The following is a 21,512-nucleotide window of genomic DNA, read 5'->3' on the forward strand; positions in this document are numbered from 1 at the left end:
ATTTCAGCAAGTGCGTACTGTACATATGACTCCTTCCTACTCTACGCTAACACTATTACTGTGCATTTCATTGAACGCGGTTGCTATGGTAACGCAACAAACTGTCATGGCGTCCCTGTTGACAGACCCGCTGTTTGAAACCTCTGGACGTGGTCCCTCAACAAATAAAAACTACTATAACTGTGTTGTTACCAAGAAAGACGTAAGTATACAATCTTAAGTAGCAACTGTCAAAATATATTAATTCGAATTTTCTGGCTTTTGCCGCTATTGACAGTCACTGTTAAAGCTCCGAATACAAATTACCGTTAGCCGTTAACGTTAGCCACGCTCGTTTCCATCCATTTAATCAAAAACTGATAATGGTAGTTTTTTGTTTTTTTTAATGGACACCCTCACAGCGGTACGGTATTAATTTAATGTTTCATATTGTGGTGTTGTAATGCACTGATCCTTTTATTTCACTATTGAAAACAGGTGATTTGGAGATGGTGGATGATATCTCCCCGAGCTGTATACAGACTTTCAAAGCCCGGCCAACTGATCATGTCACATGAAGACTTCCTGGATGACACCAAACTACAAAGTAAGGACTTTATACAGTATGAGGAATAAATATGGGTTATATTAATTGCTTTGATGCAGAACTAAAAAAAAATGAGTGGTGGCACATTAATCTATTATGAAATGCGTATAATTACATAATTACTGGCATTTACAGCAAATGTCGCCTCAACCAAAGTGCCTATTCTGTAGTCCACATTGTCTATTTTAAATGCGTCTTGACAAATGTCATCTTTATTGCAGATGAGCTCCGCACAATGTTTGGCTATGGTGCTTTGCATTACACCAAGGCTCTATGCCAGGGCCATTTTGATTACCTTGCACGTCTCCCTGACTCCTTACTCCTGCGAATCGTCAACTATCTGGAAATAGAGGATGTGGGTCAACTTGGACAAACTTCCCGCAGGTTTAGGCAGGTGGGTTCTTTCAATGGTCAAAGATAAAATAATGCACCTTGTTGATTAACGGAAACATTTTTAACCTGTCCAGTGGGACCTAATAAGAATGACTGTACAGCAAAAAGTGTGTTGTGTTGAAAAGTGTTTTTGAATCTACAGTATTATGATGTACTCTTCAACTGTTTGTTAGTTATGTGCCTCGGAGGAGTTCTGGGAGCAGGCAGTTCGGAGGTGCTGCAAAACACTTTCTCCCGGGGTTCCTGCCCTAGCGCGAGAAGTGGGTTGGCGTACCATCTTGTTCACCAACAAGCTACAATTGCAGAAGCTCATCAACCGCCGCCGGCTGAGAGCCGAAGAGGAGGAGGCCGTGCTAACCGCCGAGAAGAGGTCAGAGACATCTTGTCCCGACCTAGAACCAGTCCCTGGGGTGGAAAAAACTATGGAAGGATCAGGGCACTAAAAAAAGGTTATCCATTCCATATTTTGCAGAGTGTTGTATTAATTTTTCATGCATGCAATTTACATCAAATATTCATTTAAGTCTTTGGCAGTATGATTTACCGTTTTTTTCCATGTATAATGCGCAAAATTTAACAAATTTATTGTCCTAAAATCTGGGGTGCGCATTATACATGGGTACAATTTTTTTTTTTTTTTTTATCCGGATATCATACGGAGGCCGCCATTACAGATGCGCTTTCTTCTCTGCTGTTCACTTCAAACACGCTCCATACGAACACAATGCTCCCGTATCAGACGCTTGCTCGATCACCTGCTCGTTTGCTGTCACAATGTACCCTACACAAATCCGAAAGTTTCGGACCGAAACATTTCTTCGCTATTGAGTTTGCTAGCGCATGCGCAGTGATACTGACCGGCAGAATAACATCCGGTTGTTCCCAAAGATGATCTTTTTTCTGAAATAATTTTACGTTTACGGACTTAAGTAGGAGTCAAAATTTGGGTGCGTATTATACATGGGTACAGGCTTTTTTCCAGCATCAACATGCCATTTTTAGGGTGCGTATTATACATGGGGGCGCATTATACATGGAAAAAAACGGTAAATAGATAATTTGTCGAACGTTTTTGCAACAATTGCTAATAGATTATTATACAGTGTGCCATTTACATCTAAATTAACTGAGGAGCCACATTTTTGTTACATTACTACTGTATATGAGAGGCTAACTACTGCCAAATAAAAATAATGAATACCTCCCAAAAGTGAGCATTTTTAGCTTTGTTAAAGGTAGATTTTTTTATCTTATTTTTTTTCCTGAAATCTTTAATCTTAAATTAAATCTTTCATCTTAAATGTTCTACTTTTGTTTTCTTTATCTTAAATTGTCACGTTTTGATAAGCAGGCCACGTTGAGTTACATCATGATTTGAGTTCCAAGAAGACAACTGTTAGTGCTGATAGGATTATGTGTCAATGGGAAAACCAGTCCTCTAGGGGGCGCAGTCCTTCATTCATATGTGAAGTGAAGAGGATTTTCCCTGCCTGGCAACATTTAAATCACGTGGATCACAAAATCTGCAGTGTCGCTTTCACTGAAACCAATCCGATTTATTTCCTATCTGGTGTGAGTGTCAAGTGAGCTGCAGCCTTTTCATGAGTGATTTCACTTTGAGGTGAATATGACCTGAGCAGCATTTTGCCAGAGCAGTCTTGCTGTTCCTGTGTGGTTTCTCACTGTCCAGAAATATTCAAATGTTAAATTGCAGACTAAAATTGGACGTGTGACCAGTTGTATCTGTTCAGAATCTGAATCATTTTTATTGGCCAGGGAAGTAGTTTTGAGTAGTAACAGCAAATATATATAAAAAAAAAAAAATTAACTGTAGAAATGGATGGATACTGATTTTTGAAAATTGACCACATTTGAAAAATTACATACATTTTTAAATATAAAGTAATTTAATGACGATCTTTTTTTTTTTTTTAATCGGGGTTATCTGTCACTAGTGACCACTCCCACTGCGCTCATCAGCTCCTTTAGTGGACAGCTTGAGTCATTAAGTGGATGGAGTCAGACCTTGTAAAGACCCAGTATAGTGGAGCTGGTTGGGAATAAGTTCAAGACGCTCTGGCCATTTTAACCTTTACTTGCTCGTCAGGCCACGTTAATCCCATCAAGGTTAAAGGCTCATGCCTCTTGCAGAGCAAACATTGTACGACATGGAGAAAATAGCACCAGACAACTCTAGGTTGTCGTCGTCTGCAACTCAGCTCAATCTCTCACTCGATTGCCGACATGTTTGCCAACATATGACTTGCAAGTAGCTCCAATGAGAATTCATGGCTCAGCAGAGCTGTGGTAACTCGGAAGATATCATACGGTGGCTTGTGAGTGTAAAGATTAACCTAACCCTTTGACCTTTTGGAAAGGTTGCAAGCCTTGCCCCGCTTTCATCCACTCAGGGGGCTTAAAACCCTTTCTGACTGATCCATTTACAACATGACATTTGGCATCTTTTCGATTTATGACTGGTAGTTTGCTTTGCACCTTTCCTTTTCTATGTACACTTTTTCACTAACTGACAGATTTTTCTCACTGACCATAACATGCCAATTAAGCATGGCTAATTCAGTCGTTGTGTAAACATATCTGATTTGACCTCCTGGCATATTATAAATGAAATGGCTTGTGGTTGATGTGGTGACGGCGAGTCTGTATTATTGTTTCGGAATGGATTATTAACTCAGGTTTTCATTAATCAGAGATTCTCACCTATTTGAAAGAGTATAATTCAACCTGTAATTCAGGGATGTCCCGCTCCGGTCCTCAAGTGCCGCTGTCATGCATTTTTGATATCTCCCTTTTCTAACACACCCGATTCAACTGATCAGCTCATCAGCACGCTTTGAAGAAGCTTGATAATGATCCTGATCATTTGAATTGGGTGTGTTGTAGGCATCGTAAACATGCACGACGGCGGTCCTCGAGGACCAGAGTTGGGACACCCCTGCTATAATAGCTTGATAAATTTTCCTATTGTCGGTCAAGGAATTTTACTGAACTCCAAAGAAACAATCGTTAGTGCCCAGTCAAGCATCCCTTGCTAGTGACTGCATCATGAACAAATATAGAGGGCTGCAAAGCTTCTTAGGACAGAGCCCGCTTACGATTCCCTTTCTGTGCACAGCATCCTCAAATAGACCACACAAAGATACTTAAGCCAAAATCCCTCCCTGGTATTTAATTCTAAATGAGTAATTACTGGGTGTGTCAGTGTGTCTTAGGTTTGCAGGTAGGTTGGGTGAAGGAGCTCATTCTTTCACTGGCTTTTGAGAGTCCCGCAACTTGAGACCGGCCGCAGACACACTGCACCAGTTCCTTTGGGAGTTGCTGAAGAACCCAGTCGCGTAAGAGGGGGCCAAGGCCGACCACATACAGCCGTCAAGATGTGTGACATGGGGGGACTGGATAACCTGGTGGCCAACACGGCCTACCTCAAAGCCCAGGGTGGTGATGACAAGGAGATGAAAAAGCGCCGTCGGAGCTTGTCTCTGCCAAAGCCGGAGCAATGTGCTGCAGTGCGAACCTCCATCGATAAGGACTTTACATCACTGTGTGAACAACAGCCTATTGGCAAAAAGTTTTTCCGTCAGTTCCTGGCAAACAATCCCCAGTTTAAGCTCGCCGCTGATTTCTTAGACGAGTTTTACGATTGGGATCTGGCTGAAGGTGCAGTCAAAGACAAGTCGCGTCAGAACATCATCAAAAAGTTTTGCAAAGCTGACTCTAAAGACTTCTTGGCCTTTCTCACTGGGGAGGCTGCCGAAAAATGCAAGGCAGTGACAGATGCTAACTTCGAAGAGGTGATGAAATCCAAAATCCAGGAAGGTGTGAGAGAGTATTTGAAGGGAATACCCTTTACAGATTACCAGGCCAGTCCATCCTTTGATAAATTTCTCCAGTGGAAGGAGTATGAGAAGCAGCCCATCAGCGACAAGTACTTCTATGAGTTCAGGACTCTGGGAAAAGGTGGCTTTGGAGAGGTAAGACTGAATCTTTATGACATATCGTCACTGTGTTTAATAAAATCCTTAGACTCCTTGAATATGATCCTTGATAAGATTAAAAAAAACGTGCAATATTTCTACAACTGTAATGATGTTAGAAATATTAATAAGCATGACATCAATGGCCACATTAATATACAGGAACTTGTTAGCAAGTTAGCACTTGCAAACAAAATGGTTCCGTTTTTGAAACAGTTTTCAGTCTGAATGGCACATGATCTAGAAGTGATTCTTGAGGAATTGAACTTAGTGGAATCCCTTCACTGAATTTAGTTAATTGAATAGTTATAGAGAAAGTAAAAAGTACTGTACATATATTAATCAATGTACTCAACGTAAAGTACTGTACATATATTAATCAATGCACTCAACTTACATCTGTTGAGAGCAGTACATATTTTTATTTAAAAAAAAAAAGAGTTGATTCAGTGTGTGAGGCTGCTGTCTTTATGAAATATTGTAACTGATGTGACCCACTGTTTGGTGTCGGTGACTTATCCTAAACTTGAAGCAACTGTGCTGTTATGCAGCATGAATGACACAGGATCAAGTACAGATCCTTGGGGTACTCCTTTAATGATTCAGTGTCATGCTTAGTGGTATTTAGACCTGCTGTACAAATTAGGACAAAACAAGGGTCAGATGGTTCTCAGGACATTGTTCACAACATTGTTGAAGAAGTTTAAAAGTTAAATGAGAGAAGTTGTGATGATTTCTACAATGATTGAACCAAGTATCCACATTAAGTGTATGGCATTATTTTTATTTTTAAAGAGCCCCTTCTGTGTTGAAAATTGGAGAGAAAAAAAATCTCCTGCCAGGGTTCAGAGCTTGCAAACAAACAAGTTGACTTTACAATCTATAATGTCCCGCTGCCTTCTGAAATGTAGTTTCAGGCTTAATGTAAGGGTAACTGAAATATAGCCTTTTTGTATCATAGAGCTAAGGATACATTTTAGGAAATTGAAAAGGAATCAATGCCGTTGTAGTTGAAGGTTACTTCTGTGACAACTGAGGAATTGAATCCGACTTTTTCCAGGTCTGTGCCGTACAAGTGAAAAACACTGGTCAGATGTACGCTTGCAAGAAGTTGTGTAAAAAGCGACTGAAGAAGAAGGGCGGTGAGAAGATGGCCCTTTTGGAGAAAAAGATCTTGGAGAAGGTCAACAGTCTCTTTCTGGTCAACTTGGGCTACGCTTATGACACCAAGACCCACCTGTGCCTTGTCATGACCTTGATGAATGGAGGAGACCTCAAGTACCACATCTACAATATTGGCTATGACGGCAAGGGCGTGGACAAGGGCATTGAGATGAAGCGCATCGTTCACTACACGGCCCAGATCACCACCGGTATTCTTCACCTGCATGCCATGGATATCATTTATCGTGACATGAAGCCTGAGAACGTGTTGCTGGACAGCGTCGGCCAGTGTCGACTTTCAGATTTGGGTCTGGCCATAGAGATCGCCCCGGACAAAACTGTCACTCAAATGGTGAGTAGATCCACTCATAGCAGTTCCTATTATTTTGGTTTTTATTGAACGCAAATCTAGCCTTACTACAAATAACAAGGGAAGGCAAACTGAAAGAATGACGATGCCTCAGAAACTGCACCTACCTTCTGGTTGCCAGGTCTCATTAGGTAAGAAAGGTGGTCATTAAAACTGAACCCATGTTCTTGGGCAGGTTGTCAATCTTGGTGGGCTTGTCACTGTAAATCCGGACAAGGATTACAGGACTCACCTTTGCAAATGACTTTCTCAGTATTCATTATGTAACTCATCCTTTTGTGATCAGATTATAGCCAAGGGGCATTTTAGGAGCATCTTGGAATATCTTTTAATAGGTACATAATGTTTTGCCACTGTGTTGCAGACCTCCATGTATTTACCGACGCCCCTGAAAATCCACTTTCATTTCTAGCAAGTTCAAAGTTTTCTTTTAATTATGTAAAAACATGTGACAGTTTGGTAAAGAATCGGTCTGCTTTGAACTCTTCTTCATCCGAGAACTCATGTTTGTTCTCATGACATCTCCTAATTCCCAAATCACCTATGTCCCGAAAGATGACCAATTCTGAAACTGGGTATCTTTAGGCCTTGTACTTGCTGTAGCAAAGAGTAAGCCCTCAGCGCTTATGAACGTCCGCTAATCTCATTATCCAGTTCTGTGATGCTCCTCAGCCAGCTGAAGTGACTGTACTAACCTCCTATGGCAAGGCTGGCTTTGGTCCCCCTAATCCTCTTAACTGGCATTATACAGTCTGTCCCTGATCAGATTGACATAAAAGTAATAGTAATAGTTCAGGCAAGGTTATTTTCATTTTATAGCGAGTGATTTTAAATGTCTATTAAACCTTCAATCGATCACAAAACAACAAGAAGTTGGTAGTCATGCTACATTTGCATGTTAGACTGGATTTAGGGGTTTAGTATCTTGCCAGCAAGAGTCAGATAGCTCAATTGCCTGTTACGTGTCCCAACTCACGGTTCCAAAAGTCTTGGTAGGTACGTAAAAGGTAGGCGAACTCTGTCAGTGTGTAGATAGATGTGTATGACTCTTGACAGGTAGTAGGCTTAGCATTAGGATTAAGCTCCCGGTTCGAGATTGCGGGTCGGGTCATGCAGAATGAGGGGAGGAGGGGCGGGGGATAGCAGCACAAGTGGAGGATAACTAAGTTAAAGGTGAAAGTGAAGGTGGCAGGAGAGCTCGTTGAAGGCCATATAGCCTTGTTGGGTAGTTTAGAAGTCATCTTTCAGGTTCCTTATAGGTTCCTTTCCCCTGTCTTCCTTCCATAGGCTGGTACTGGAGCATACATGGCACCAGAGCTTCTGAACAAAACTCCATACAGAACATCAGTGGACTGGTGGGCGCTGGGTTGCAGCATTTACGAAATGGTGGCCGGCTACACGCCTTTCAAAGGGCCTGATAGTAAAAAGGAGAAGGTGGAGAAGGAGGAGGTGCAACGCCGTATTCTCAACGAGGAACCCAAGTGGGAGCACAAGTGTTTTGATGCTACCACGAAGGACATCATCCAGCTGTTCCTCAAGAAGAATATAGCTGAGCGTCTCGGCATGAAGTAAGATCTTTCACCACCACACTAATTGGGAAAAAGTATTCAAAAATTATTGTTCTTTAATAACTTTATGTTCAACTAAATTATTGTCGATCCATGAGATTACTTTAGTAAATAAATAATTTTCCGACCAAGTAAATATGGGATAATTTCACGTAGTACAATGGTTGGGAATTACTTCTTTATGCACATTTATGAAAACAAACTCTTGACACACATTGTAAACATTTTTGAACACAGAAAAATTTTATAATCATGAGTGAATAAAAAAATAAATACGAATTACCCAAATGTTTCAAAACATTTTAGGGACAACATGGCAGATCCCAGGAAGCATCCGTGGTTCAAGACCATAAACTTTCCCCGTCTGGAGGCTGGCCTGGTGGCTCCTCCGTGGACACCCAAGCCCAACGTGGTCTACGCCAAGGACACGGGCGACATCGCCGAGTTCTCCGAAATCAAAGGCATCCAGTTTGATGCCAAGGATGAAAAATTCTTCAATGAGTTCAGCTCAGGCGCCGTGCCAATCCAGTGGCAGCAGGAAATGATCGAAACGGGACTGTTCGACGAGCTCAACGATCCCAACAGGAAAGAGGGCGGCGGAGATGGGGATGACGAAAAGAAGTCCGGTACTTGTATATTGCTCTAAGAGGGACTCCTTGTTCATTTTTCATGTCACATGCACATTTATAATATTTTCAAATATGTACAGTGTCATTTGTCTGATGCATTTCAACGTCTCATCTAAAGGATGAGCTCTCGTGTTCCCGAGGCATCGGAATGAGGAACTTGGGTCAGTGACAGAGACGCGTCGGCGGTAACGAAAAAAATCTGTAAAACCAAAAGTTTGCAAATTGCCAATCAATCAAACAATATGGCAGCAAAGTATGAATGAAGGCAGGCAGAGTTTATTTGTATAGCACTATTCTAATTTCAAAGCAAATCTGGAGTGCTTTACAGAGCCAAATAAATTTTAAAAAGATTAAATGATAAGATGAATGTCACAATAAACCCCGACTTAAAAGCAGGATTAATGAAAAGACTCGAAAAGAAATGACAAAACACATGTAAACTCTTTGGATTTATAAAAATGCAAACTTTAGATCCAGCTCTTCCGTACATGGCAGAAATTTTATAATGCCACATAAATATTGAAATAGTTCACCAAAAAAGAGTCCAGGTTGAATAGAATCATAGCAGGGGTGGCAAAAGTACTCAGTTTCTGTACTTAAGTAGAAAGACAGATACTTGTGTTGGGAAAAAAAAAAGTACTGATTGCTTAAGAAATATTTGCTTTCTCCGAATCTGTTGCTTTTCACATTCCGCCTTATATAATCCCAAGATCTCAACTCATTCAACATCAGACTGCGGTTGACTTCTATTTCTCTCTTTTTTACATCGTCATCCTCAGAGATCGAAATAAATTACCAGCTTTTTTTTGGCAAAGTAAGGAATAAAAGTACAGATATATTTGTAATGTAAGGAGAAAAAGTTGTTAGAAATATTGAAAAAAAAAAAATCTCTATTTGTAATTATTTATTTTTTTTTACACACAATTCTGGATGGTCTGATAGACGTCAAAGTTGAAGCATACCCTGGCAGGCCTTATGATGCCATCCATCATAAGGACACACACCAAGAAAAGTGCTTTTTAACTGCTGTAGCTGGAGTGCAGTTCAATCTTAAACCTCTGGCCTCTTTGTTGAACCTTGAATTGTACTATAAAAGCAAAAAAAAAAAAAAAAAAATGTAAATAATGTACATCTATATATCTATATACTCTAAGTGAGGAGCAGTGTAAGTGGTTTAGTATCTTCGATGTTGGTGCTATGAGGCAAATTGACTAAATGATAATGCATGGACTGTATTATACCCGAGAATGGGAAGGATGTGGGAAATTTTAGAGGACCTGGGTGATGAAATCCAATTCTGGAATGTTATGTCCTGTGTGAATAACTCAAACCAGATGCTGAGAGGATATCCATTCGCAGTATTGTTTCCAGTCTCAAGAGAAAAATACCACAAGATTGATCATTAGAATTAAAATACACTCACATGCTTTCAAATTCTCCCGAGAACATGCTGCGGAGTACGAATATTTCTCAGGAAAATTATTTTGCTGAAACTTTTTGACATCCCCCAATTGTGAGCTTGAGTTTTTACAGTTAATGTTGAAAGGCTTAAATGTATGTACTTGTAAATATTAACACCCAAAAAGGTTTAACATATATATGTAGAAGATAGATGTAAGGCTGAAATTTCATTAAAAAAAAGTAAAAAATATGTTTTTAAAATGTCTCTGTTTCTGTGGACCAGCATGGTCGACGGTTGACATCACTTTTTTGGACAGAATAATGGAAATACAAGAGGAACGTGTGTGTGTGTGTGTGTGTGTGTGTTACACACATATATATAAATCAGTTGCATTAGTATGGACTCACTGGCTGCCTCCAGGTTGTCTTTCAGGCCCGCATTGCCTGGCAAGTTCAACTCTCAGCTGATAACGGGATAACCGGTGTTATCCTTTCCCCTTCTTTGCGTAAATCACTCTCAAATCCCTTAAGGTTCTAAAGCATCCCTGTGCAACTGCCATCTTGACAATCTGGGAAGAAAGCAGATTAAATGGAAAAGGAAGTATGGACTGATAGGTGATATTTGTTGTAAATGACTTAGAATAGAATCTAAATAAAAGTAAATATCTTAAAAAACTAATCTCCATGATTCCTTGATGGGCCAAACAGTCAGAATTTAGGAGACGCCTAAATCCGCATTGATAATCCTCCTTTGACACGGACAAGTGCCTGATGGATTGAGATGGTGGCCGGAGAAAAACAAGAGAGCAATACTGACAAAAGAATACTCGCACTCAGTCCTTAAATTTGTAAGAAAACTAAAACAGTAAGTAAAATTGCATTGTTATTGTCAACAACACCTGCATTGTTTTCTGATTAAACTGATTTTTTTTTTAAAACATATTTCTTTTTTTTTTTTATGCAAGAATCTTTCGTCATGAATTATTCTTGGAGCCAAACAATTCTTGGAGCCAAAGTCAAGTAAAAAAAAAAATAATAATTTTTACAGTGTGTACTATGACGCGCAGTAACAATGAGGATAAACTGCATTACAAAAATCCATGAAATTAACTGTCCCAATGCATGTAGTTCAATCCTTAATAGTCTTGGCCACAGGTGTCAAACTCAAGGCCCGGGGGCCAGATACGGCCCGCCACATCATTTTATGTGGCCCGCAAAGACAAATTGTGTATCAAATTCGTGTCATTACTAGAATTGCAAATTGTCTTCACTTTTAATATCTTTTTTTCTAAATATTTGACCAGTTTTTACTCGTCTGATTTGAAAACGAGTTATTTGTCAGTTTGTTTTGTAGCTTTTACTGTATATAATATGAGGTGCGCATACATTTATTTGGGTTGACAGTCATAATGGCCCTCCGAAAGAAGCTATGACTACAATGCGGCCCGTGAAAAAAAGGAGTTTGACACCCCAAGACTTGGCCAATGAACGGCTTGGGAGGAAATATCTTGACTCTAGCAGCCTCCAGTGGCAGCAATGAGTGTGAACGTGAGTGTCGAAAATAAAATAAAATAAAATAAAGACTGGCCATTGTATCTTTTTTTTCTTCAAAACCACTTTATTCCACAATGTATTTCATCAGGTCTTAAGGCACCCTGAGAAGATGTTACAAGTTGTTCTTTCAAATGTGGGTTCCTTTAAAGACTGTGTAAACATAGTTTTGAATTAGATCATTTCCTGTAAATCTTTGCTTAAGTTATTTCTTTACAGTCCACAGACATTGTGTTGTGTGACAAAAAATACAGTGTGAATTAAGTAAATATGGTCGATCGTGTTTACAGTATATATATATACATTGAGTAAGAGTAATAGACTGGCAGACAATCAGATCAACGGGTTGAAGAAGAGAGAGAAAACTAACAAACAATCTTTGAGACCCGGATAGATATACAGATCACGTAGAGATATACAGTACATACTTACAGTGAATAATGATTTTTTTTTTTTCTCTCGTTTCTCATCTCCGACTTCCAAGCAATTTACAGTGTACTTAGTGTGTGTGCGTTTGTCTCCTCAGCTTGCATCTGTGGAAGGCCATTTGAGCATTTATTCCAAATCCTTCATTTCCATCTTACGCTCCATGTACTAGTCCATGTCCAATTAAACCGAACTTGTAAAATACTCTGCTGCATTTGTAATACTAATAGAGCCAACTGGTTACACACTAGTAGCGCCAAAATGTCTGATGTTTTATCTCACTATTAATGTCATTGTCATACTGTAGTGCACAGGAGTCAAACTCGAGGGCTACTATCCTACACGGTTTAGATGTTTCCCTGACCATGTGATCGGCTCAGGAAAGCTTGTAAAACACTCAACCTGAGTCAATCTATTAGTGAGGCCAAAGAGTATTCTAGCACATGGACAAGAATATGAACTAAATGCTCAAATTGCTTTTTATAGTAACCATATGCAGCATCCAACTCCCTCTCCCTTTGTGAGGAGGGGAGACAGAGCGAGACAGCTTCTCTCATCCTGAAAGGCTCACCTACATGTCGGCTATTGCAATGGCGAGGTGACCGCACAGGAAGACAGACAGACAGACGGATAGACATGCAGACAAACAGACAGACGGCACAAGACTAGATTGCGGCATCATGGGCTGCAACACAAAGATCTATCTATTTTCCCTAAATATGGTTCACTATGTATTTATGTATGTGTAGAAAGGGAAATTTGTCCATATACCGTAATTTTCGGACTATAAGTCGCGGTTTTTTTCATAGTTTGGGTGGGGGGGCGACTTATACTCAGGAGCGATTTATATACATATATATGGTTTTTTTTCACTTTTTTGGGCATTTTATGGCTGGTGCGACTTATACTCCGGTGCGACTTATAGTCCGAAAATTACGGTACATAGGAATACAGTGGCTATATCATATTGATTATCAAGACATGGAATCCTTGTGGTATGATATGTGACACTTCTGCCCCCCCTCCAAAAAAAAAAAAGTGCTGGAAATCTTACAATGTAATTATTTGTGTGTTGTATGGCTATGGGGGCATGAAAACAAGACCGATCGATCTCTTCCCAGGATGAAGGAAGGCCTACACCACAGGTGTCAAACTCAAAGTTTGTCTAGCTCATTTTTCTTAACAAATGGATTTGTTTTAATTGTGGAAGAAAATTTGGACCAAAGTTGGAATTTTTCTTCAATTTCAACAGATAATAAAAGTCAACAACCTGTTTGGGATATTTAATTTTGGGTGAAATTTCAGAATGAAATAAAAATGCTTTACAGGTGATTAACATATTTGCAAGGAGTTTCTTGTAAAAAAAAAAAATGTAATTTTACAGACCGTAATGTCTTTCCGCGTGAAACCACAACTACGATGTAGCCCCGTGACAAAAATGAGTTTGACACCCACAATATGAAAAAAGTTGCATCAGCAATAACACGACAGCTCCAAATGGCTTGCTTTCGTTGGCTATTAGTCAGCTAATCGCACCAAAATGAAACCAAAACAAGGGAAGGGGAGGAGGGAGCCTGTGTCTTGTTCTCTTGGGATTGTTTGCGGAGGTCAGCAAGGAATCTTGAAGGAAAGAAGGGTCATCAATGCCATCAACGCAACATTCCTAACCGCATTTCCTACTACCAACCAGACTAATCTGCCTCATCCCGAATGTTGTCTTGAGAGGGATTTGACACTTCCTTCCTTAGCGAATGTGGGCAGCCTCTGCATTGGGAGGGGGTATACGAGGGGAGGGGGGGGGGGATCCTTTTGACCAGCAATTTCCCCTCCCTTTTTACTCAATCACCTTGATCCTGAAAGTGACACGACCCAGGAACTTATCCCTCTCGTCGTTATTGCGCAGGTTAGAGCCCTCTACCCGGCACTCCACCGACAGCTCCTTGTTGTAGTCCTCCTTGGTGAGCAGCAGCTTAACAGCAACCAGTGGTTGAACATAATTCACCTGGAACAAATTAAACTGGTTGGAAATAACCGAGTACAGTCTATTCATTGATTAAATTTACTTGAGGAAATAGTCAACTATTTTTAAGGTGATACCCAAAACACTCACATGGGCTTTCTTGCCATAGTAGGGGAAGTACATCTTGTCGATACGTCCCTTTCGAGGGAAGTACTGCATCTGGACTGGTTGCTCTTTCTGTAGAGGAGAATACTTGTTAGCTATGTGAGCCTTATATGAAATCCCATTGACAAAACACTCAGCGATGACCCTCGTTTGTTAGTGTGGAGTTTGTAATGAAGTGGAAAGCATGGTATGCCTTTGTTGCAAATTGCTATTTGCAGCACACATTATGCTGATTGTACTAAAAATGGCTTGAAAATGGCACATTGTGACTTTGCTTATTTTTAATAGCAATACTGGCCTAATATTCCCGATACCATCTTACCCTAAAGTCGCCACTGACAGCATGCAGAAGAAAGTCAATAAGAAACAAAACAGACAGACAGAAAGGAGGGGGGGAATAAAATTAAGATCAACAAAACAAAGTGTTCACACCGTTCTGCTCGTCACAGCTTTTTTTTTTTATGAGACAGATAAAAAAAACACAAAAAATACACATACAAGCATGTCTATTTGGAAGGAGGCAAGTTTACTTTGATGGTGCAGTTGACGTAAGGATCCCCGATAGGCTTCAGGCCAATGATCTAGAAAGTGAGCAGAGAAATGAATTCAAATTAATTATTCTGGCCTAAACATGATCTCTCCTTTAATAACCTAGCTGCACTGCTTCCCGTACGTATATGTGGATTTTTTTTTTGTCCAATCAAATTCTATATTACACATTAATACGTCTGGTGACCATGATGTATTTTATTTTTGGTCACCCTGTTGAGTTTCAGGAGCACGCATGGTCTCCCCTCAGAGTAACCAAAGTTGACGTCGGACAGGCCGGAGCACAGACTCAGGTAGCCTCTCTTGAAGCGACACACTTTCTTCTCCGGTTCGTCATCTTGCAGGAAATAGTCTCCTTCAGGGCAGTCTAGATTCTTCTCCTGTTCAGTGTCATCATAACTCTCTGAAAGAAGGAGGTGGATGCAGGTCAGAGGTCAGTAATGTGTGGTACTATAGTAAAAAAGCGCGCAAATGTCAGTTCTGCCTAGACAAGAATTCAAGAAATTAGGAATCCTTCTCCATTCTCACTTTGCAGGAAGGTCTCCAGGCTTTTCACATATGTGTCATACTTGGTGGAATCGGATTTGTTGAAAGTGATGTCAAGAGAGTTTGGAAGGACGACCAAACCTAGAAGCAAGGAAGGAAGGAAGGAAGGGTTGGAGAGAGTAAGAGAAAAGCAAATGTGAAGGAAATAGCTGCCAAGCAGGTCGATATATAATACCGTAAAGCCACATCGACACTGTAGTACATTTACGGCAACGGCATCTCATTATATGACGAATAAAATATGAATAATGAATGGAGGCGTCTTGGCAATTAGCTGAAAGGTTTACCGTAGTGCACGTGAGGACGGAGGAGATACTAACCTGGGAAAGGAACGCGATCTCTGTACCTGGGCACATTCTCATCCAGAGTGAGCAGCATCACCCACATGGTCAGAGCAAACATACCAGCCAGGAAGCAGTAGAAGACCAAGTAGAACAACAAGATGAGGGCTATAGGGGGCCACGTTGAAACCAAGACAAAAGAGAAGCGTTATGGGTAATTCATTACCGGCTGCAAACACACAAAAACGATCGTCATCTTGCCTTTGGAATCTATCCCTGAGGGGGAAACCATTTTGGCAAATGTTGGCTACTGTTCAAGAATATGGGAGCCAGCTTTAATTTTTCGGGATGAAACTGCAGCACTCGGCACAGAATGTCTGCATATCTCCACTGCAAGAAAAAATGAAGCTATAAAATCGTTGATCACACTCCAAAAACGTGACTCGGCTTGAGTATTTCAAGATGTGACTCGCTTTTACCAATACTGTATGGTGGCAGTGAATCCAACACACTCGCTGTTTGGAAAATTGTAAAAAAAAATCATGGAAAAAGCGTCTTTGGGTTGTTTAATGCCACTCCCAGTTTAAGTTTCCAGTCAAACTAAACATAAAATAAATATTCTATTATATGTAAGACAACCGCATAGCTAGCCTTTCAGTCTGCTACTTTAATGCTAAGGCTAAATAGCTTGTATTATGTGGTGCAACACCCTTAAAGCAATCGATTGAACACAAACGGTGCAGCAACAGGTAGACAGACACTAAAACAGGACTCATCGCCATACATTCTTTATCAGCTGAATAAATTAACTTCTATTTGTGGCGTTCGGATGAGCTGATGGAAACTGAGACACCTTCCATGTGCATTAGTTCCATAATGTAAATTATCATTTGTATATTATATTGCCCTCAGGTGGCCAAGACATTCGCACCGGAAGGAGAAGCGCAATAACCATTTGGCTGATGCCAAATTATTTGATTTCGGTATGATTTCATAAAATAAATATAATTCTTGTAATTTTTGGCAAGGGAGGCAGGAAAGGATTCCTAACATTTCCATTCATTTCAGTGGAAAAAGATGATTTGAAATGGGAGGGTTTTGTAAAAACAAATCTAATTTGGCACCACTGTATTTCCTGTTGCAAGATAAACCTATTCATAGGTCGTAATATTTTTTAAGAGGGGGGACTTGTGGCAAATGAAAGGCCCTTACACTAAAACTTGTCACGACTCGTCCCCGGTTGTTTTATATGTAGGTTGTCATGGTTTCTGTCCGTCTGTGTACTCGCCCCTCCCTTCCTGTGTCAACTCACAATCAATGTACTAATCACAGTCACTTGCCTCTCGTTACCTGTCTCGTATTTAAGTCCTGTCTGCGTGTCACTCCCCTGTCGGATCATTGCATTGTGTGTTGTTGGCTTAATGTCGTCATGTCGTTTTGTTGCACATCTTTTTGTTGCACATCTTTTTGTTGCACATCTTTGTTGGTCAGTCCTGTTGTTGGTTTTGTTTGTTAAGTCATGTCAGTTTGCCGAGTCTGTTAGTTTGTGTTCTCCAATAAACCCTGGTCCAAGCTGCATTTGGTCGCCCTGCTCCATCCGATCGGTGACAAAACTGCCAGGTAGGAAGACTTATCTAAACACTGCAATAACCGGAATTAGTTAGATTAAAAGTAGAGTAAATTAGATACATATTACTTTTTGATTTAAAAAAAAATCTGCCAGCACAGGCTAATTGACAGTATCTGACACTGCCCCCTTAACAAAGGGCAATGGGGGACCCTTCATTCCCCACTCATGCACCCTCCCTCCTTTCCATCGTTCCTCCTGTAATGTATTTTTATTTAGGTCTCATGTGATGTATATTTCACTGTAACCCTAAGTATGACCGGGTCAAGTTTGTGCGGGATTATTTGGGGCCTAGTCCATGAATGCAGATTTGCTGGTGCCAGATAGTTGGCTTCCATCTGAAATGGACAATATGTAGGCTGTGTAGAATCGGTAAGAGAGGCTGGAGGGTCATAGGTCATCCAGATGCCCTCTTGTGCGTGCGCCCGAGAGAAGGGTGTAAGTTTCAGACTCATGAAGACAAAGGGGACTTGACATTTTGCTAGGGCGAGAGACACTTCACGCTGACATCGGTTGAATAAAATCTTTCCCCAATCAGCCGTGTGTCACTGAAGTTTTCCTTCCCCGAGCCAGCTACTTTTCCACCGTTTGCTTTTGAAGACCAGCTGTTCACCGAAGAGAATTCACCACACTCCCCAGCAGTATTCCACAATGCTTAGTGAACGAAGCGAGTTGATGGGGTGGAAGAAGCGAGGAAAAAGAAGAGAGGGAATCCCATTTGACCTTGACAGGCATGCTAATGTGCGCGGCCATGCAACTGCGATGGAGCATCCCACTGCACAGCAGCGCAAGGGGGGGCCCGGGCTGCATGACGGCCCCCGCTCTGCAGCCTATAGGAGCTGGATGCTGTGTTACTACCTCTACCTCTGACCACCATTATATAAAAGCATCATATAGGTGCAGCAGAGGAAATTGAGGTACTGTGGCCTACCTCACACGTAATGTTCTCATTCATGCACATGCAGGGAAAAAACTTTCATTAAAATCCTGATGGTGGTCCTTGCATGTATAGATATCACATCATCATGGTGAGGCTTCTCCTTTCCATCTTTATGTAGGCCTGTGATGGTGCCTCAATCCCCCACCCCCCTCCCCGTTTTTTCCGAGATGCGTCTTTTAATGCAGACCAAACACTTGTTAAATAAAGAAGAAAATACAATGGGGTCACAGTTCTTACCCCAGCTGCCTGCTGTGCGCCCCAGAACCTCGCCGGTCCTCGGGTTGTAGAAGGAGTCCTTCCAGCTGGACTCGTCCGCCTTGCTGGCCTGTTTATCCTCCGTACTCGCCATGGTGGAATTCTTTAAGTTGGGAGCAGGGGAGAGGTGCTAAATAAAATAAAATAAAATAAGAAAATAATAAAAAATCCCCAGAATATTGGGGTTTATTTTGCTCCGTTGGTGCGGGAAAATAACGCACAGCGGGTGATGTGATGAGGCGAAAAAGCCGGCGAGTGGTCGGATCAATGGTTGGGAAGGAGTGGGTGGTGTAGAAAGAGAGAGAGAGAGCAGGCAGGCGCAAGGAAGGAAGGAAGGAACGACGGAAGGCTCTAGTGCTGGAACAAAAAAATCGAGGGGAAAAAAAGAAAATCCAGTGACGTCGACAAATGCCCCACGGTGGCAGCTGATGTGGAGGAAGGATGCGCATTGGTTGCCGACGCATGAGACGCGTACCAATTACAAATTTAGGACGCGCTATCTTGCGTTCTTATCATCATCACTTTATGCTCCATCCGCGGTTTATGGTCGCGGTTCCCACAGTTAATGCTGCACAATGTGTTTAAAGAAAAGGATGTGGTTTTGTATGTGTCTCCCCCACACTTTCTCTCGCCCATGATTGTGAGGCATGTAGCGCACATTCCAGCATGCAGGCTCAACCGGCTTGTTTCTATTCGCGTCTGACTGAGCATATACTGTAGATAGATATTTGGGGCATTTGCCAAGCCTTGTTGCCATGGCAATGGAACACTATGCAAAAGCCACAGAGAAATAGAGGGGGGCGCAGACGGTCATAAATACAGGAGCTCATATTGATTTGATTGAGTTGTGTTCCCTTGACTCCACTGTAAAATATCGAAGGACAAGCCAATTTGAATTAGCCTGTCTAAGGCTGTTAGAGTCAAATTATTGGAAATTTTGACGAATATTTTTGGGGTTTAATAAATCGGAAGAATGTTTTAGACTAGTTATGTGCTTCAGACTCGTTATATGCTTTAGACTAGATATCATTTGAGTACGCTGATTTGATTGGTTAGGATAAAAGACGACCCGGAAGTGCACGGGCATGGGAGCAATGAATGTACAGTGATCCCTCGCTATTTCGCGTTTCGTTTATCGCGGCTTCACTACATCGCGGATTTTTTTTCTGAGTTAAAAAAACATTTAAAAGTCAAAATAAAACTTCTAAATTGAGGAAACGTGTCTAACCTTTAGGACAATGTAGTATTGCTTCAAAGGTTCGTTTACATTCCTTTAGAAGTCCGTTTTCGCGTGTTAGCACGATCGCGAATTAGCATCTTTCCGCCAACTCAGAAGCCTGCCCAGTACTTCTTGTTGGTGACCGTACTTCGCGGATTTCACTTATCGTGGGTGGTTTTTGGAACCAATTACCCGCGATAAATGAGGGATTACTGTATATAGTTGTTGTTGGGTTTTCTACCTTGTCGGTATCCAGTGCCAGTGCCTTATGACATCGACGGTGTTTGATCTGGTTATTTTTCCATATTATGTGAACCTTATTGTGTGTTGTATTGAGATGACACTCAGAAAGTAAACTTCAGAGAACGATCCTTAAACGCAAGAACTTCCCATAAAGTCCGTCAAACTTTGTTTGGAAGCCGCCACGTACGCCAACTACAACGTGCACGTGGGGGTACGCGAATTTCGAGCAGCCCGAGGCGAGCGTGGATAAGAGTGAAAGAAAACAAAAGAAACTTAACTGGTCTGTGAGTATACAGAAGTAATGAAGGAAATGCATTGGATAAGAGTCAAGAACCCGCACAAAGTAGTAGTTTGAGTAATGAACAAATGTAATTAATTAAAATTTCCCTCTATAAAGGTTTGTCACAATATATATTAACATGAACCTATCAGACTATTGTTAGATTAAATGATTGGTTGAAAGTTTCTGTGTTTAAATATATATACAATGTTTACTTCTCTTTTGATTTACATGTCAGTTTAACAGTAAATGACAAGCACACTTGGCCTCTTTTTGGGAGGAACTGTTCAAGGGAGTATGAACGGGTGCTGAATAATGCTTTATAAAGTGTTTCGTTAAGTTTAAATATGATTCAAGTGAATTGCCACAAATACGTATATTTTCTCTCTCTTTTCACCAATTGCCAGTTGGAATGTATCCTCCATGATAAACTGCGTGAATAAAATGTACTTTCAAATATAATAATCAGACAATGTTGACATAAGACCAATTTATAGCATGGATGCCCCTCACTCCCAAATGATGGAGATATCCTAGAGCTCAAGTGTAAGAGGAAGAGACACTGACAAGGGTACAAAAGCTTAACTTCCAGTCCTTTAACAACCAGCATGTCAGGCAACGAGAACAGAGTTGGGGGTGGGGGTTATATAATGCCCCACGATACAGGACGCCGTTCATATGGGTGGAATGGAGGGAGGGTCAGGCAAGTGGTCGTGGCGCATCCAGTTCGTGTTGTCAGATTGAATTTGTTTCAAGGATCAGTGTCCTCCCCTCCACAACTCATACAATGCGGCACGGCCATGATTAGTGTGAGAGCAGGCAGCACTGATTCATGGGCTCGTTTTGCCTGCCTCACTGCCACGTTTGGCTTTCTGCATTCTGCGCTTGCAGTGAGAAACATGAGATTGACAGTCGTGGGAGTGGAAAGAGTGGGGTGTTAGCTGATAAGAGTTTGGGAGACGGAGGAGCTCACTGGAGAAATTTGTGTGATGTACGCTGTGCTCACTCTCATCACAATCCTCCTATTGTTGAGGAAGTCCCCCCCACCCCTCCCCTTTTTATTCCAGTGCACTCAATTAGCGCCCCTTCACCAGACCAGCACCATGAGCAGGACCCCCCCCCCCCCCCATTTGTTCGCACTCTCCATCCGCAAGCTGCCATAGCAACCCTTGCAGTGAGCGTGCTCACATCAATGGGAAGCGCTCCCTACACTCAACTACAGTCGTGTGTCTGTGTGCCCCACTCCATCTCCCTTGCCTTGAATCACGCAACTGCATCACCTTGGGATTTTTTTTTTTTTTAAGAGTGAGGTTTATGAGTCAGCACCGGGTCACCTACTAAGTTGTCATAGGTGGAAAAAATAC

At 41.3% G+C, this 21,512-nt stretch overlaps 3 protein-coding genes and 1 long non-coding RNA gene across 4 annotated transcripts; 2 read left to right on the forward strand and 2 right to left on the reverse strand.

Moving 5' to 3' along the window:
• The first annotated feature begins 4 nt into the window (after nucleotides 1–4).
• On the forward strand, nucleotides 5–2,189 carry fbxo36b (F-box protein 36b). The gene is made up of 5 exons (XM_037275668.1): nucleotides 5–202; nucleotides 478–586; nucleotides 808–980; nucleotides 1,153–1,520; nucleotides 2,027–2,189. The coding sequence occupies exons 1-4, from the start codon at nucleotides 26–28 to the stop codon at nucleotides 1,420–1,422; spliced, it is 729 nt and encodes a 242-aa protein (XP_037131563.1). The 5' UTR covers nucleotides 5–25; the 3' UTR covers nucleotides 1,423–1,520; nucleotides 2,027–2,189.
• Nucleotides 1,006–18,875, reverse strand: LOC119136872. The gene is made up of 3 exons (XR_005100819.1): nucleotides 18,624–18,875; nucleotides 4,550–4,555; nucleotides 1,006–1,017 (listed from the first exon to the last, which is right to left on the reverse strand). It is a non-coding gene; the product is annotated as an uncharacterized LOC119136872 (long non-coding RNA).
• Nucleotides 3,977–9,803, forward strand: grk7a (G protein-coupled receptor kinase 7a). Its single transcript, XM_037275661.1, has 4 exons — nucleotides 3,977–4,971; nucleotides 6,035–6,490; nucleotides 7,796–8,076; nucleotides 8,383–9,803. Exons 1-4 carry the CDS (start codon nucleotides 4,375–4,377, stop codon nucleotides 8,720–8,722), a joined length of 1,674 nt encoding a protein of 557 aa, XP_037131556.1. The 5' UTR covers nucleotides 3,977–4,374; the 3' UTR covers nucleotides 8,723–9,803.
• atp1b3a (ATPase Na+/K+ transporting subunit beta 3a) lies at nucleotides 13,134–18,624 on the reverse strand. The gene is made up of 7 exons (XM_037275667.1): nucleotides 18,389–18,624; nucleotides 15,624–15,752; nucleotides 15,286–15,384; nucleotides 14,970–15,160; nucleotides 14,739–14,789; nucleotides 14,194–14,280; nucleotides 13,134–14,085 (listed from the first exon to the last, which is right to left on the reverse strand). Exons 1-7 carry the CDS (start codon nucleotides 18,498–18,500, stop codon nucleotides 13,918–13,920), a joined length of 837 nt encoding a protein of 278 aa, XP_037131562.1. The 5' UTR covers nucleotides 18,501–18,624; the 3' UTR covers nucleotides 13,134–13,917.
• Nucleotides 18,876–21,512: the final 2,637 nt, after the last annotated feature.

Source organism: Syngnathus acus, chromosome 17, assembly GCF_901709675.1.
Source record: "Syngnathus acus chromosome 17, fSynAcu1.2, whole genome shotgun sequence".
NCBI lineage: Eukaryota > Metazoa > Chordata > Actinopteri > Syngnathiformes > Syngnathidae > Syngnathus > Syngnathus acus.